Here is a 16,665-nt window from a genome sequence, read left to right on the forward strand (position 1 = left end):
GCAAGTTAAGATGCATAGTCTCCAGCTTAGCTTCCGATGCCTAGCTAGCAGTGTGTACTGTTAGACGGTGGCAGGAATTTCTCCTGCTTCCCTGACTATTCCTTTGTAAATGGGAAGTGAATTAATTATTAAATAATTTGAAATTCCATTGTCTTTCTGTGGCCTGAAACAGCACATGAGAAACTCTAATTGCAACAATGCAGTGCCCTCAATGTACATGGCAGATTATATTTTCCAAAGGTGGCCACAGCAAGATCCGACAGGTTCTTCTAACAATGTGGCATTGACCCTCCTTCACTGAGAGGGAGAGCTGTGTTCTCTCCCCTTGAGTCTAGGTGGAGCTTAGTAGCTGCCTCCATCAATAGAATGTAGCAGAAATGACACTGTATGACTAAAGACTAAGTCATACAAGCCACATGGCTTCCTCTCTGAGGTATGTGCATTGGGAGCCCAGAGTGGACATGGATGAAGTCCAGCTTCCCCGTGGCTGCCACGCTGGAGAGATCATGAAGAAAGATCACGAACAAATGGAGATGCCAAGGAGGCCCAGCTATTCCAGCCCCCAGCTGTTGGAGTTTTCCTAGCCCAGGAGCCAGGCATGCAAACGATTCCAGCCCTCACCCTTCCAGCTGCCCCAGCTGACAGCAGAGTCCAGCTCTCCCCACCAAGCCCTGCCCAGATTGCAGACCCTTGAGCAAAAGAAATTTCATTGTTTAACCACTAAGTTTTGGGGTGGCTTGTTATACACTATTAGATGTGCTTCCCATCCCCACCCAGACCTATATTACTATATTACCCACTCCCTATATTACTGTATTACTTGGCATCCCAGAACATACTCTGTACCCTGGCCCCCCTTCCCCTAGGCCCATTGTGCTTTTCTGGGATTTGCAATTGCACAGATAGATTTAACAAGATGAGAGAGGTGGGGTGAGTGTCCTCAGGCAGCCAGGGGTTGACTATCAGGCTTTCTGAGTGGGGAATCAGCCCAGGTCCCTGATGAAGAACCCTCCTTTCCATTCTCCCTGTGGAGGGAGGGGGCACGCTTCCTTGGCCATCCCTTGTGATCTGTGTTAAGGGCAAGTCTCCTGAGAAACTGGACAACCCATATTCAGGATCCTGGGGTTTCGTCTCAATTAAGTCCTGGCGGTCCTTTTGGATGTTCGTGGGTATTTTAACAGGAGTTGGGAGAGGGAAATTCAGGCAGCCCCCGTGATCCGGAAGTCTAGCACCTCAACTTTCATTCTGATTCAGAGGCGTTGCCACAACAACAATCAGACACAAAACAAAACAGCAGGTGGACCCCTCCCTCAGTGGCTTGCCCTGTTATTAGTCACCCAGGCTTCCTCTCCGCGGGACTCTGCAGTATGGTGATTCCAGGAAAAGGAAACAACCAGCATCTTCTTTGGAGCCAGTCGTTCATTAGTCCTCTCTTCCAAAGCCCCAAATAGAAGGAAGAGGGGAATAAATATAAATATGAAAATGCTGCTTAAATTTGCCCAACCCCAGGCCACTTTTGATAGCATCCTAGGCCGGTTGTATTCTTCTCAAATTATAACACACAGATGAATCACTTGGGGATCCTGTTAAAATTTAAATTCTGATGCAGAACATCTGGGATGAGGTCTGAGTATCTGCATTTCTAAGAAGCTCCCAGGTGACGCCAGTGCTGCTGGTCCGTGGACCACACTTTGAGTATCGAGACTCTGGGCCCTGGGTAGTCCCTCTTGCTCTCACTTTCTGCCTGGCCAGGCGTGGTTTTATAGCTATTGTCGCTATCATGTCCCTTTCCTCTTCTCCTCCCAATGCTCATGGGCTTCTCCTGCCATTTTGTCCTGTCCCACAGCTGTTGGATGGCTCAGGTGGGGAAGGGTACTTCTTGTGTCCTCATTCATTTGTTCTCTCCCCAGTAGTTACTGACTGCTCGGGGCCTGGCTCTTCCAGGGGCAGAAATATGGAGATGAAAGACACTGATCAAAGGCTAGCCAGGGAGAAGAACAGTGAGTACCCTCAACAATGGAATAAATGCTGGGGCAGACGTTGGCAAAGGTGGCAATGGGATGTAGGTGGTAGGGAGGCAGTGGTGGCATAGTGGGGTGGAAGGGCACAATGAAGAGTACTCTTTAAAGGCTTTCTGGAGGAGGTGACACTTCAGGGGGATCTTAAGGTACTGGTAGGTATGAGCCAGCCAGCTGAAGAAAGGGGAGGAAGAGCATTCCAAGCGGAAGGAAAGGCAGGTGCAAAAGTTTGAAGGAGGAGAAAGCATGGTGGGCTCAAGGAACTGCAATTAATTATGGCCAGGGTATAAGGATGTGTGAAGAGCTAGGGAGAGGGTTAAGGTAGCGTATTAGCTTACCCAGGCTGCCATAACAAAATATCATAGACTGGGTGACTTAAACGACAGACGTTTATTTTCTCACAGTTCTGGAGGCTGCAAGTCTGAGATCAAGGTGCTGGCAGGATCAGCTTCTTCTGAGGCCTCTCTCCTTGACTTGAAGATGCCCTCTTCTCCCTGTGTCCTCACATGGTCACCCTTCTTTCTGTGTTTTCTGTGTCCTAATCTATTCTCATAAAGACACCAGTCCTACTGGATTAGGGCCCACCCTCATGACCTCATTTTACCTTAATCACCTGTTTTGAGGCATTATCTCCAAACACAGTCACATTTTGAGATACTGGGGGTTAGGACTCCAACATATGAATTAGGAAGGGACACAAATCAGCCCATTACAGGTAGACAGAGGTAAGATAGCCTTCTTCTTCAGATTGTCACACTCCTCAACCCTCCTTACTTGCTGTTCCATTGGGGAGGAGAGTGCCTGGAGGGGCGGGAAAGGGTTTAGAGTGAGGAAGCTGGGGGCTGGGGGAGGACCCTAATCTGAGCAGGGCTGTTCCTCTTCCCTCACCTCGATATGCTTTCTCTATACTCATACTCCTGATTCAGGTTTTAGGGGCATTCAACACCTTGTGGATTTTCTTTCATTCATTTTCTTCCTGCATGCTCTCCAGGAACCCTTCATCCTCTTTGATCAGCGGGAGGGTTAAGCATTACACTGCACCATGCCCACCTGGGGTGCACAGGCCTGGCGCCCCCCAGCCCTCAGGAAGGCACACAGCTGTGGCTGCTCTCTGCTGGGCTTGGAACCATGAAACTCGTAACCTATAATTAACCTCTAAGCCTCATACTTCTTTGCTGGAGATGCTGTTGGGCCTCCATGACATTTTCAGTGCTGCCTAATTTCATTTGCCCACAGTTACTATCAGTATCCATCCTTAGAATGCAAAGGTTTGTGTGCATTTTGCAGACTCTGAGGGAAAAGCTGAGACCTCGTCCTCTGAGAGAGAAAAGGCATTGCGTCTATGAAAGGCACTGATGGGGACCACTCTTGCTGCAAGAAGAGGGGTGTTCAGTTGCCGCTGGGATGGAAAATGGGGTTCCTGGGGAGAGTATCTGGAAGGATTATAACCTTCTATAAACCTTGACACTTCTGGGTCGTTTTCCTGTCCTAATCATAAGTATTAAGCTTCTTGGCAAGAGGCCTTTTAGACATTGAGCAGGACAAATGATCCTTTATTTTTAAAGTAAACACTCTCTCTAATCTTAAGAAGCTAACAGTCTATTTGGAGAAACACAGTCTATGTACATACATATCAATCAAAGGCAGCGAATGATGAGCTTGCCAAATACACCATCATCGGTAAATGTTTCTTATTTTGCTTCTTTCTCAAAACTCATTTTCCATAAATATAACACATTCCTAAAACCTGAGTTTTCTCATATTTATTCTCCCATTTCCATTAATGTTCTTTCTTTTTTTTCTTTCTTCTCTTTCTCCCCTTGGATTTTGGATTCACCATTTTTTAATTGCATCCACAGTGATGTTTATCATTTTCACTTCTTTACTGAGCTTTAGGATATACTCAAATTAAGAGATACGATTTAAATTAAGAGATATAATTTAAAATATACACTATGAATATAGTAAGTAGCAAACACAGGCCATATGGTAGTAAAGGATATGGACCATGCTAATTGGAAAGTGGGGGTGGGGAGAGACAAACTCTGAGGAGGAAAAAATAAGCTTCAATTCAGCCCAAATATTAGTTTCAAGGCACAGAAGTTGGCCTAGTCCCAATTCTATCCTTGGTTGGACACAATACATGATTGGTATATTTTCAGAAAAACAAAAAAATCCACCCATAGGGTGAGACTCTAAGTATCTATTTTCCATCCCAGTGACAATCAGAAATCATTCTTTGCATTTAGTTTTTCAACTTTGTATTTGCCTGTGAACAAAATTGAAGCTGGCAAAAGATGGCTCATGTGAATTACTTGAACAACAGCTTCTCATGTGTTGAATTACAGGGAGGCTGCTTGCTGTGAAACCTTGCCACAGCCCAGTAACAGTGGAAGATACTGTCATCTTTTTCCGTGCCCATGAAGTTAACCCAATTCTCTCCTACGTGAATGAATTGATGGTCCTTTCCAGAGAGGGGGAGAAAAACTCTCCCAATCCTAATTACTAAACATTTACAGGCAGTTTATCAATATTTTAGGAATCAAAAGCCAGTTTATCTTCCCTTGTCATCCAATCTTCTTTCTGCTTCCCTAGATCAGATGTCTAGATCACATGGCTTCTCAGTGTTTGGGATACCTCTAGTAGCCAACAGAGCGGGAATCATGGAACCACAGCCTTAGCTAGCGATATTTTCATCTAACTTAGAAAAGTCACCTGGCCCAGAAAAGTAGTTGAGAGGCCAACATAATCACAAGGGTCCCAGAGTCATTCATAATACTGTCCTGACTGGTCCTAAATCCACCATCCACCCTTAGGGGGAGAGATGAACGAAACAGGCTCCACTGGGAAGTGGTGGCCACAGCGTTTCTCCTAGGCCGCATGTAAGGTGCCCAGTTGAGGTGCTGGGTGGTGTTTAAGCTCTGTTTGCCTTGCTCTTCATGTGATGGTCAACTGTCCATTTCAGAGGCTGGTTGGAGGGGGCACCACAGATCATGGGGGGTCTAAACCCCCGCTTAATCCCCTTCCTCCTCCTTGGGGGGGTCCCACCAATTTGGGGTGGAAAATGCAGGTTTTAATTCTTGCCACTTGCTAGCTGCGAGCTCCAAAAGGCCACTTGTTGCTCTTTCTTACGAGTAGAATGGGTCTCATAGGATCAGCTCTTCCTGTCATGAGATCTAACAGCGCGTCACAGCACTCCATCAGCAGTCACGTGCTGTGCAGAGACGAGGACGTTACTGTCTTTCTGCGGCTCCCACTGTCTTCACAGGAGAGAAGCCCAGTGGAAGCACCTGCTGCCTGTACACGCCCCTCATCATCCCTGGACCCCGATCTGCGAGTAAATAAAGGACGAGCTGGAAGGAAGGGAACTGAACGTGTTAAATTCCTTCTTTCTGACAGTCACGAGGCTCATGCCTAATTTCCTTCAGGCTGACTTTGATTATTCTTAAGGCTTCAGGCACAGGATTATTTTCATGGCTGCTTACCCTTAATTACAGGAGGAATCTACAACCCTCATCCAAAATCCTCTCTCTGACAGTGACAGTGTTTGATTTCTCTAAAGACAGCTAAATTTTTACCTAAAACAAATGGTCAGAACTGAAAAAAGCCTGGGCTCCTCTCAGACTGTACCTGAGGCAATGTGTAGAGAGCAAAGAGATTAGGATTCACGTCCTGTCCCTTTTGAGCTGTGTGACACTGGGCTAGTCACTACACATCTCTGAGTCTCCATTTATAAAATAGGATCAATATGAATTACACTCTTCCCAAGGGACAGACTAGTGGGTGATAAACAAGATAATATATAGCAAGTCATTAAGAACCAGGACTGTGACAGCTGACACCTTGGTTTCCAAGGCTGGCCCTGCCATTTACTGGATTCATGACATTGGTAGGGTTAGTCAGTCTTTCTGGGCCTCTGTTTTCTTATCTGTAAAAGAGGGCTAATAATAGTATCTAGTTTAGAGAAAGGTGGTGAGGATTAAATTGTAAATGCGGGTGAAGCACTTAGAACAAATGATGCCTGGCCAGGGTAAGCACACAATAAACATTAGCTCTCGTTATTACAAAGTATGTAAACAAGACTTGAAGACTAGAATGGACTCTGAATGCCCTTCCAACAGCAGCAGGATCAGGGTGCAGAGACAAGCGAAATGTCTCAGCTCAGCTTGGGGCTCACAGCCACAGAGGAGGGGAAGTGAGCTGGCCCATCAAGGGTCTTCTCAGAAAAAGGTGAGGAGGGGCTCCCAGGATGCCAGAGTGATGGCAAGGGCCAAGGGAGTGAGAGGCAGGATTCTGCAGGAAAGTTGGCTATGAGTGAGGGGAGGGTGCTGGGAGTAAGGGAGGAGGGGCTCCAGTAAGGTGACAGACTCTTGGGGACTGGTGTAGCCCCGATGACAAGAATTGGGGAAAATAGAAAAAGACCTCTGTGGGGGGAGCCAATTCAGATAGGAGACAGCCCAGACAAGGGGAGGGGAGCATCTGACAGGGACACCAAGTGAGATCATGTCTAGAACCACAGAAGGATGCAGCAGATTATATTTAAACGGTATGGCAAGACAACACCCCCACCATTACACCATCCATTCTCATTCAAGCTCTTTGGGAGTAAGTAAAAATTATGGAAGTGTTAATTGCTATTCAGTTTCAAATCTAAGCCTGCACTGGTACACCAGAGCCTCAGAGAGTGGATCATTTTCTTTGACACAATTATTAAGGAAGGGCTTTTCCAAGGGTTGGTGGAACCCCCACGAAGGGCCAGGCAGAAGTTGCTGAGCCCTTCCTGGTACTTGTCCAGTCCTTCCAGCTTCCTTTAGAGCTTCCAAAATCTTATCCGTAGCGACTTGTGGGCCAAATTCCTGGTGATTATAAAGAGCAGCTGCCACGGGCCCCCGGGCATTCAGGCCAAGGCCAAGGAAGGCGGCCCCCGGCCACAAAGCTAGGGGAGGGGTGGGGACCAAGGCAGGCCCGCGGCTAATCTCTTCCCCGCTGGCTCCAGCCTGGGCAGCCTCATTCCTGAGGATGGGCTCCAGGCAGATGGAGGGCTAGACAAGGCCCTCTGCTGGGGTCGCTGCGACCATGCAGCTGCCTAGACACCATGGCTGGGGGCGACTGATAATCTGTGCGGCTCTCCATGGATTAACCGAACTTCCTCGTTGCACTGCTTCAATTCCTTTCTTTCCTTTCGGTCTGGGGTTGTTTACGCTGAATGGCTCCGTAGAGCAGGAGCAAAGGCCGCAGGCTGCAGAAGCCTCAAGCGGCTCTGACCTCTGGCACTTCCCCAAACCCCAGAGCGCAACATCTGTCCCCAGAGATACCGGGGCGGAGGGGAAGAGCGCGCGCCAACCCCTTCCTGGGTCCTCGGTCTTCTCTCTCTTCCTAGAAACAGCCCCTCCCCTCCAGTCTAGCGCCCCGATGCCGGAGCACCAGGTCGCTGCCCCGCGGGGGCGCCCCTGCACCCCATCTCCGGGGCCCCAGTTCCTCCTGCAGTACCACTCAGCGTCCGCGGCGGCGCCCCGTGCCCCGCAGCGCCACCTAGGGGCCGGGCACCGCCTTCCTCTCTCTGGGGCACCCCCTTCTTTCCTCCGCAAGGACACCCCCTCCCTCCAGTCCTCCGGGCAGCGGGACCCTCCCCGCTTCGGCCGCAGGGCTGCCCTCGGCGCCCCAAGCCGGTTCCCCTCGCGCCTCCCCAGGGGCGCACGGGCAGCGAAGAGCGGCGCGGCGGGGGCGGGCAGCGGCGACCGAGGCCCGGGCCTCGGGTGGAGGCCGGGGAGGCGAGGGCAGGCGCGGCCCGCGGGCGAGGGGAAGCGGGCGATGGCCGCGGCGGGCGTCCGCGGGCGGCGAGGCGGCGGCGGGCGGCGCGAGGAGCCCCTGTGATTGGCACAGCCCGAGCCGGAGGAGGAGGCGAGGGGAGGGCGGAGGAGGAGGAGGAGGAAGGGGGCGAGCGCGGCGGCGGCGGCGGTGAGGAGCTGTGCCTTCCACCTCTCCAGCCCCGGCAGGACGGGGGCGGCCGCCGCGGACCCGGGGCGGGGACAGCACGCAGCCTCGCCGCGGGCACCCCCGCCCGGCAGCGGCCCCAACACCCGGGGCGAGCGGGAAAGCGGCGGCGGCAGCGAGGGAAGGATGCAGGGGAAGAAGCCGGGCGGCTCGTCGGGCGGCGGCCGGAGCGGCGAGCTGCAGGGGGACGAGGCGCAGAGGAACAAGAAGAAGAAAAAGAAGGTGTCCTGCTTCTCCAACATCAAGATCTTCCTCGTGTCCGAGTGCGCCCTGATGCTGGCGCAGGGCACGGTGGGCGCCTACCTGGTGAGTCCCCGTGCCAACTCCGCCGCGGGGCCCCTTCCCCAGCCAGGCTCCCCGGGCGGCCGGCTGGCACGAGGAGGGGGCCGCCCGGGCGCCGGGGGCAGGCGGGCATGACCTCGGCCCGGCGTGGAGGTTGGCGAGTGGTGCAGAGGCGGCCACCGGGGGAGCTGCCGGCCCGGGCTGCCGAGCGAGCCGGGAGCAGGCGGGACCGCGGATGCCGGCAGCTGCTCGTGCGGCCGGCGGGGGCTGGGGGTACCCGGGGAGGAGAGGCAGCGGGCAGGTGGGCGTGAAACTATTCCTCTCCCGGCTTGAAAGCGCAGCCAGAGGGTGAGTTCAGGAGCCCCCCTGGAGAGGAAGGCATCGCGGTTTTCGGATGACCTGCACATGGGAAGAAAAGCCAGTTGGCATCCTGCGTCCTCTACTCTCCATTCCATCCGCCTGGAGAACAAATCCATTATGCATCATGTTCCCCCGGCGCTTTCTCCATCCGCCAATTACAGGGGGATTTAACAGTTTAGAGTAAAATGCGCCCGAGTGTGGCCCTGGTCTGAGCTGGGCTGCAAGGGAATATTGCCACTGTGTAGCCCAACAGCCATCTCTCAGCGTCTGGGATAAAGTTACGGTACCTGGAGAGCAGCTGCGAGTTTGTGTAGTTCCTGCTACCCGCTCTTCGACCTAAATTCCCTACCGTTGTCTCTCGCGCACAAGGGGGTTGCATTATTTTGCACAATGTACAGCTATTTCATTTGCCTTTCTGAAAGGGGGTATTAGTGCTCAAACGGCCCAGGGGTGCATAACGTATCAGAGGAACCAGCTTGTAATGACTCAGCACTGTCAAATACCTACTTTGCCGCTTTCTCCTGCTGAGCGCAGGTGGTCCCAGCGTGAGTTCCAGGCAGTGACATCCAGACCCAAGGACAGCCCTTCTGAAACAGGAAGAGGTTTTTCAGAGTGTATAGGGTTAAATCACTCCTTGGCTATTGACCCGAAACTGGAATCAAATGTCACAGACTTTGAGTGTTAGTGGGCAAGTTTGATGGAGATAGAATCTGACAAGATTTTGGCTGTTGGATAAGCACATTCAGAGAAAGAACCATGCTCTTCCTGATGGTACCACTAAAACCCCCATCCCTGGCCTTGGGGTACGGCTAATGAGGGCCAGGCGCTGGGTGCTGTGGGCCATTCATAAGCGATCTCCTGAGACTGGGGGCTTGCCGTCAGAGGGAAGGACAAGCAGGCTTGGTCTCTGATGTGGGGTAAAGTGGGTTCTGTGGTTGTGAGAGAGGGCTCAAACTCAGCTGGCTTCCTGGGGTGACAGAGTTACAGGACTTCTGAAAATCAAATGCATTTCTTTTGCTCCTTGTGAGATGGAAGTGACTTGTACGCTGCAGGTGAACCCTGTGGCCGAAAGCACATTTTCTTTTCTCATTAGATTTTTGTTTCATAAAATGCACTTTTTGTCTATAGTTACAATACACAGTTGCAGACAGTACCTGTGGCCTTTGGAGTTTTGGGGGTAGGGAATAACCATTTCTTGGGGGTAGTTTATCAGACTTTCCTTGGAGGGAATTTGTTAAAATATCAAAATAGGTACCGTGTATTGCTACGTACTTGTCTAACTAGGCTGCAAATGTACGCTAATAAAATACACGTGGGTCTGTACTGTAGCATATGCAAAGTGTGTAACCCCTAAGCGGGTGGGTCTGTGTTTGAAAGGAGGTAATTAGGATATCAACAGCTGCCTCCAGTTTAACAGTTTGTTTGCCTCCAACCAGTTTTGTTCAATAGAGTGCATTATTCATGTGCGGCAAGAGCCAACAGAACTTTTCACACCAGGAGTGATAAAGGCCTGGGCTTAGTTTTAGCTGGCAATGATCTAGGGGTTTTAGAAAGAGATGAAGCTGGGCCTCCCCCAGAGGAGTGGCCTCAGCTCCTTGAGAAGTTAAGAAGCAGAGGGCTGGTGGAGTGGTGGATGCACAGAGGCAGGGCTGGCCCCAGGACATAGGAAGCTGACTTTAATCCCAGAGTAAGCAAGTGGCAGGCACGGGAGGAATTCAGTCCACCTGGTGGAGGCCTCCTGGCACGTCCAGCCGGGGCTGATGGAAAGCCTGGTTCGGAAGGGTAGGGTAACAGGACTCAACAGGTGACCAGCAGAAAGCAGCTGGAGGCCCAGGAGAGGACAGGCCTAGGAAATTGAATTCATTCTGATTACTAGGAGTGGAGGCAGAAGGTGCTCAGGGCTGTGCCTTGCCCAGCTGCCCTCGACTCTCCATTGCCATCTGAAGCTCATGAAAATAAATAGTTTGCTTGCCAGGCTTGACTGAGTCAGCTCGCCGTGGGTTTTGCTCTTCTGGGCCACTTGGGAGTTTTCTCTTCATCTGTTATTTGGGAGGTGGAATAGAAAGTTTGTTATTTCTGCAGCTTTCTGAGACTTCTTTATGGATCGTTTGAGAATGAAGTGTTGCAGGCTGTTTGCAGGAAAAGTGAATTTCACCCTTTTCCTTCATTAGGGCTTGCTTGGGAAACTTGAGAACTCGTGTTTGTAGGTGATCACACATGCAGGGTCCGTGTGCAAGGTGTGTGTCATATATGATCTTTATGTCGGCAATTGGTCTGCCCCTCTGAGGAAGCGTTTGCAGATAACTGATGAAGGGCACACTTTGGGACACTGCCAACAATACTTACGTTCATAGAGAGGAGGGTGATCACAGATTCTCTGCCAATGACATTATTTCCTATTTGACTCCAGAAATCCAAGCAGCTACCTTCTTGTCTTGTCTTGCCAGATGCCATTTTTTTTTTTTTTTTTACTTGGAGGCTGCGTTTCCTTTCTCCCGTTACTTTCTGAAAAGACAGATTGCCCTGTGTTTTCGGTGATGCTGGTGTAGGCTTCCCAGCTACAGAACTGGAGCACAACGTTGCCTGTGATTTAAGAAGCAACTTTGCAAAGCAGGACTCTGCGCGTGTGTGTGTGTACATTTGCGTCTGTGTCTGTGTGTTTTCCCTCGAGAACCTGCCCAGGGAGGAAACTCAAGGACAGGAAACTGTGTATGAGAAAGCCACCAATTGTTAAGCTCTATCGTCGTCTAGGAACTTTTTGCCTGGGTGTCGCGATCTCCCAGGGAAGTGCGGAAGACTGATCCTGATGCCCAGGCTCAGTGATAGGTAATCTGGGTACAAACTGGCCCGGCTGTAGATTCTGACATCTGTTACCCTTGTGACTGTTTTAACTGGAAATCATGCTTCAGATAAACCAGTAGTCCACAGGATGGTTCTCTTTAGTCGCTTAACTGGGACTGGCTATGAAATATTTTTTTCAGCGTAGGAAGAGAGACCTGTTCAGTTTGATTGTCATCGTGGGCTGAATAGAGAATGCAATTTAATTTTCCTCTGCTTGGGTCTTTGCTTCGGGTGGCTCCGGTCTGAGCTGACCTACTTGCGAGGATGTAACATCTGCTTAAGTCTTGGGTGGTTTGGAGAAGGTGCAGGTAGCTGGGAAGCGCAGAGAGAGAGAGTGATTTTGTGTGCGCTTGACGGTGTTTCTTGGAGACCCACTGAAGTGTTTCAGGCCGTTCGCTGCCGGCAGCCCTGCATACAGAGGTTGGTGGATGTGATCAAGTTACTGAGGACTGGAGTAGATAAGGATATGTACAGGAAATTAAAACCTCTGACAGCTCTGGGGGGTTGTCACTGAGGCTCATGTGCGTATGCCTTTGAATTTCCTCTGGATGAAAACTTAGCAAGGCCAGTTTCATCTCTGGGTGGGGCGCACAGGCGGTTCCCAGGAACCAAGGCTGGGCATTCCCCTCTTCAGAGTTTGAAATATGAAGTCTGAGGTTGTAGTGACAGAGTAATAGACGAATGACTGAGTGTGTGTCACAAAGCTCCATCTCACCGCTTTATGGTCACTTGTTTTTTCAGGCCTCAGAGCATTCAGTGGGCTTGCAATTGATGGCTGAGGTGAAACTGCTGGATTTGTTATTTTTTGCTTTGTTTTTTGTTTTTTTTCCCTAAAGAAGCATCGTTTTGAAGCTGGGTTTTTGCATATCTAACTGAGAAGCAGATAGCTGAGGGACATTTTTAAAGTCCTTGTCAAATTAGTATGATGACTAAGGCAACTGTATTTTACTTAAATTATTTTACACACAATTCCTCAAAGTGACAAATTCCCTGTCATTTGCATAATTACTATATAGCCCCAGGTAGTAAGAAATAAAATTATCCTGATTTTTTTTTTCTTCTTACAGCTTGGTTGAAAATGTTTAGCTAATAATTACGAAGGGAAAAAAGTATTTCTGAAAATTCCTTTTGACCAGCTTTGTGTACACACCTTAGTTTCTGTGCAGGTTTTCTCTTCTGTGTTTAACAATCACAGAAATGGAATTAGTTGTCAAGTGAACAAGGTCTCTTTCCTGAATTTTGTAACTGTCCCGTTTCAATTGGAGAGCCCTTCTGGAAAGGGTGACCCGGAGCCCTCTGCAGTGGCCCTGCCTTGCTGATCAGTGGCTCAGCATTTACGCCGCATCTTCCTGCCTGCTGTGGGAGCAACACTGTCTTGTGTCAGGCTGGGTAAGTTTCCTCTTGCACGAAGTCCTTGGGCTGGGGCAGCTTGAGCAAGCGGGTCTCTGTGCATTTACCTTGCTCATCTTACAGCAAGCTTGGAGGTGCTGCCTTGCTCAGCACCCGGGTTCCCTTTCCAGATTGGCCTGGGGATGCGTAAGTGTAACGTTGCAAAAACGTCGAGGATAGAGATGCATTTCACGTAGAAGTCCTGTGAGTGTTATTTGCTGGTTACAGAGAGCGGGCAGAGGCTGGCAACGTTGGTTTTACGGTCTGTGCCAGGCTTCCTGCAGAGGCCATGGGAGTGGCAAGGACTCCTACTGGGCTGACCATGATCCTTGGATTAAGGACTCCCTGAGGTGCCAGGCGAGGAAGGGGGGACCGTGGGCAGGCAGGTGTGTGAAAGGCGGTCACCCCTTGCTGTGGTGGAATCTAAAACTCTGTACTAGCAGCATTTCTATAGCTCCTCACCGCCAACTTCACAAACACGTTTAACTTGCACAGATTTAAGAGCACACGTCCTTGAATAACTGTGTTCTTATGAAGTCCACTCTAAGTGCATACCCTCACTTCTCCTCACTCACATTTTGCGTATGTCCTCTATTATTTTCTGTACATTCCTGTGCGCCTTATATATTTACATGTTCTTGTACGGGCTTACATTCACTGAGTGCTGTGTTCTGTACTTTTTGGAACATGGGAAGGGACATTTCAATGGTAATTTTGATTGTATGGCTTACACGTGGATTTAGAACTCCCCTGAAGACAAGTCACGTATATTTTATTCCCTCTAAGAAATTGGCAGGCCAGAAAGATAGCACCCTTCCTCTTTTAGTTTATTTTTGCTTTCTGTTTCTATATCCAAATCTACAAAATAGATAATAAACAGGAAAAAAAAGTGGAATCGGTGGCTTTGGTTCACGGGATAAGTGAGTTGATGTGGCTCAAAGACACTTGTATTTTATGTAATCTAAGGGTTTATGTGTTAACACGAGACGCAGTGTTGCTAAAAGGTTAAAACCCAAAGTTAGATGGTTAAAACTCCCAGGCATGTACCTGTGGCAGCCGTGGCTCATGGGATGAGTGTCAGAAGACCCAGGATTCATTCCTGTCTCTTCCCCTTACCAGCTCTGTGACCTTGGGCTGATTACTTAACCTTTCTGTGCCTTGGTCTTTCATTTTAAAACTGGGATCACGGGGGTACCTACCCTCAGAGAGTTGCTGTGAGGATTCGCTGCATCAGTGCCTGTAAAGCACTTTGAGCGCTAACTGGCGTATAGTGCTTCATACATACTAGCTATTATTGTTAATACTCATACGGTTACACATATTTACTGCAAACATAATAACTGTGTAGCCCCAACCGATGAGAAATAAAATTATTTCCCTTAACCTTTGGTTTTGGTGTAGTGAATTGTGCACTCAAGTGGTTTCCTATTCTGCGTGAATGTTTTGTCTGGGAGGTAGAAAGTTTTTACAAGCAAGAAATAAGTACTAATAAATAAGTTACTAATTCTTTTTATTCCTTTATTATGATGACATCAGCCCATTTTATCTTATGCTATAAAAGTGACAGTCGTGTGGGAGAGGAGCCCACTATGGTAAGGGTTATGCTGACCGCTTAAAGACGATGGGTGCTTTGAGGTGGGTGGAGCAGGTCAGCACAGGAGGCCTGGGAGGCGCAGGTACCCTGAAGCCTCGCTGTGGGAGGTCCTGGGGAGCTGTTGCTCTGGTCTGTGGCCACAGGGTGAAGACTGGAATGATCTTCTACGTTGTAGGCGGCTGAGGAGCAGTGGAAAGTATGTTGGACTTGGCGTCAAAAGGCCTATGTTTGAAGCTGGATCTGTTAATTTATCAGCTTTTAGTGACTGACTTACCTGAGCCTCAATATCCTCATCTGAAAAATGGGGATAATGATAGAGTGTAATTTACAGATGGTTGAGAGATTTCAATAAGTGGGCGTGTGACAGAGTGCTTCTCGAAGGGTGTGGTATTCAGTAATTGCTTGAATGATGATGGCATAACCCTCCTCCTTGACCTTGGTACAGCAGAAGTCCTTCCCAGGGACCTGAGGATTGGGGGTGTTGTGTGGGGCTTGGGCTTGATTTGCCAAATTGGAGATCAGGGCTCTTGTAGCTTGCTCTGCCTCTCTGGATGAAAAATGTCCACTTCAGGGGATCCTGGGGTGTCGGGGGTGGGGGAACCAGGGGCATATGTTGTGGACATATGCTGCCCTCCAGGCAGCCTTGTTTAAGACGTGCGACCTCGCGTCTCAGCCCTGGTTGCCAGGAAGGGCCTGGGTCTCACGCCGCACCCACTGTCTTCCCCTTGGTCTCCTTGCGGTGTTAAGCAGGGCTCAGTTGTGGGCATTTCCCTGATCTTGATCCTGTTTGGTTTCTCACAAGCAGAGCACATGAACTCTTGGTACAGTCTTGTTTCTCATCCCGTGGAGCCGTCCCTCTTGGCTTATGGCTCATAGATTGTTTAGGAGTATCCCTTCTGCACGGCCTGCTCGTTGCATCTGGAGTTTTGGAAGCAGCGTTCCTTCCCCAGTCTGGTCACACCTGTCCTTGGGAAGGATGGGGAAGGAACTGGGCTCTTCTCAGTGGGTCAAGTTGCAGCGTTTATTTTAGGTGAATTCTTAGGTTCACGTTCAAGTGCCACGGGCTTCATAAGAGTAAACATGCTTCGGAGGACTCCTGGGTCCCAAGACCCTAGTGGCCCTGTGTCGACTTCCCCGAGGAAGGAAACCTGTCAGCTTTCTAAAGTGCTGGGCCTTCTGCAGTCACGGTCGTGGAGTCAGTGAGCATGGGGAGCCTTGGTTCTGGGCGTTCCGGTGACAACCTGCAGAGTGAAATGTCCCTCTGGATGTGGGCAGAATGTCTGCACTTGGCTGTTCCCTATTTCTTTATTTCGCTGCTTCTTTGTGGCTTTGAGTTGAGCCCTTCTGAAAAGGAAGCTGCTCCTGATGGAGGGTTTGGTAGCTCAGTTCCTTAATGGAAATGATGGTAACCAACCCAGATGTTTCTTAAATGACCGGACATTCCTCTTTGAACAGGGAATAGTTATTTCCCTGTCTGAGATGTAATTGTTGGTCATTAGAATTTTCCTGGGCTTACAACAAAGGTCTCATTTATGATTTCCAGTCAACATTCATTGAAAATATTTAAAAGCAAAAGGCAACATAGGTTGCTACGAGCCCTACTTTTTGAATGGTAGGGGGTGGGGGTGGGGCCAGCTCTTTGGATGATAGACAGATGCATAGAGAGAAGAACAGCATATTCCAGGCTTCTGAATGGACTCGCGCTGCTGCACAGTAACTTAGACCTCGGCCACACCCTAGCGATGCAGCAATTGCACCACTGCCTGCTTGGATGGGTTGCAGCCATAGCCTGCATCCAGGATTCTCAGAGCACCTGTCCATCCATCCACCCATCCACCCATCCACCCACACTCCCCATGTGAGTTCTGTGCTGTGTGGCGGCAGATTCTGGTTTGTCTGGCAAGTTGCCCTTCAGGACAGGTCTCTGGATAATGAACCTGGCTGTCCAGGTAACCCTTGAAACCTTTCCTTCTAGGTCTAAAGGCTGCTGTGGCACTTGAGCTCCTGGTTGTGCGGAGTTAGCAGAAATAGGAAGCAGCTGAGCAGGCTTTCAACAAGTAGTCCTGGGGAATATTGTCCTATAGTGAGCAGACTGCTCCCTAAGTCACTGCCCACGCAACTACAGGAACCTGAGGAAGGTAGAAATGATGATTTTTACCTCCATTTCTGCACTTGCAAGGTTGGTGT

At 49.7% G+C, this 16,665-nt stretch overlaps 1 protein-coding gene across 2 annotated transcripts in view; it reads left to right on the forward strand.

Moving 5' to 3' along the window:
- Positions 1–7,540: 7,540 nt before the first annotated feature.
- The window catches only part of SLCO3A1 (solute carrier organic anion transporter family member 3A1), a 288,987-nt gene continuing 279,862 nt past the window's right edge, over positions 7,541–16,665 (forward strand). Inside the window, exon 1 of one of the 2 annotated variants that reach the window (XM_044761768.2) lies at positions 7,541–8,318. In XM_044761768.2, coding sequence (XP_044617703.1) covers positions 8,139–8,318 — 180 coding nt within the window. In that variant the 5' untranslated portion in view covers positions 7,541–8,138. The remainder of the gene's footprint in view (positions 8,319–16,665) is intronic. The other variant, XM_070495863.1, reaches the window with a different exon arrangement.

This window comes from Equus asinus, chromosome 2, assembly GCF_041296235.1.
Source record: "Equus asinus isolate D_3611 breed Donkey chromosome 2, EquAss-T2T_v2, whole genome shotgun sequence".
Classification (NCBI taxonomy): domain Eukaryota; kingdom Metazoa; phylum Chordata; class Mammalia; order Perissodactyla; family Equidae; genus Equus; species Equus asinus.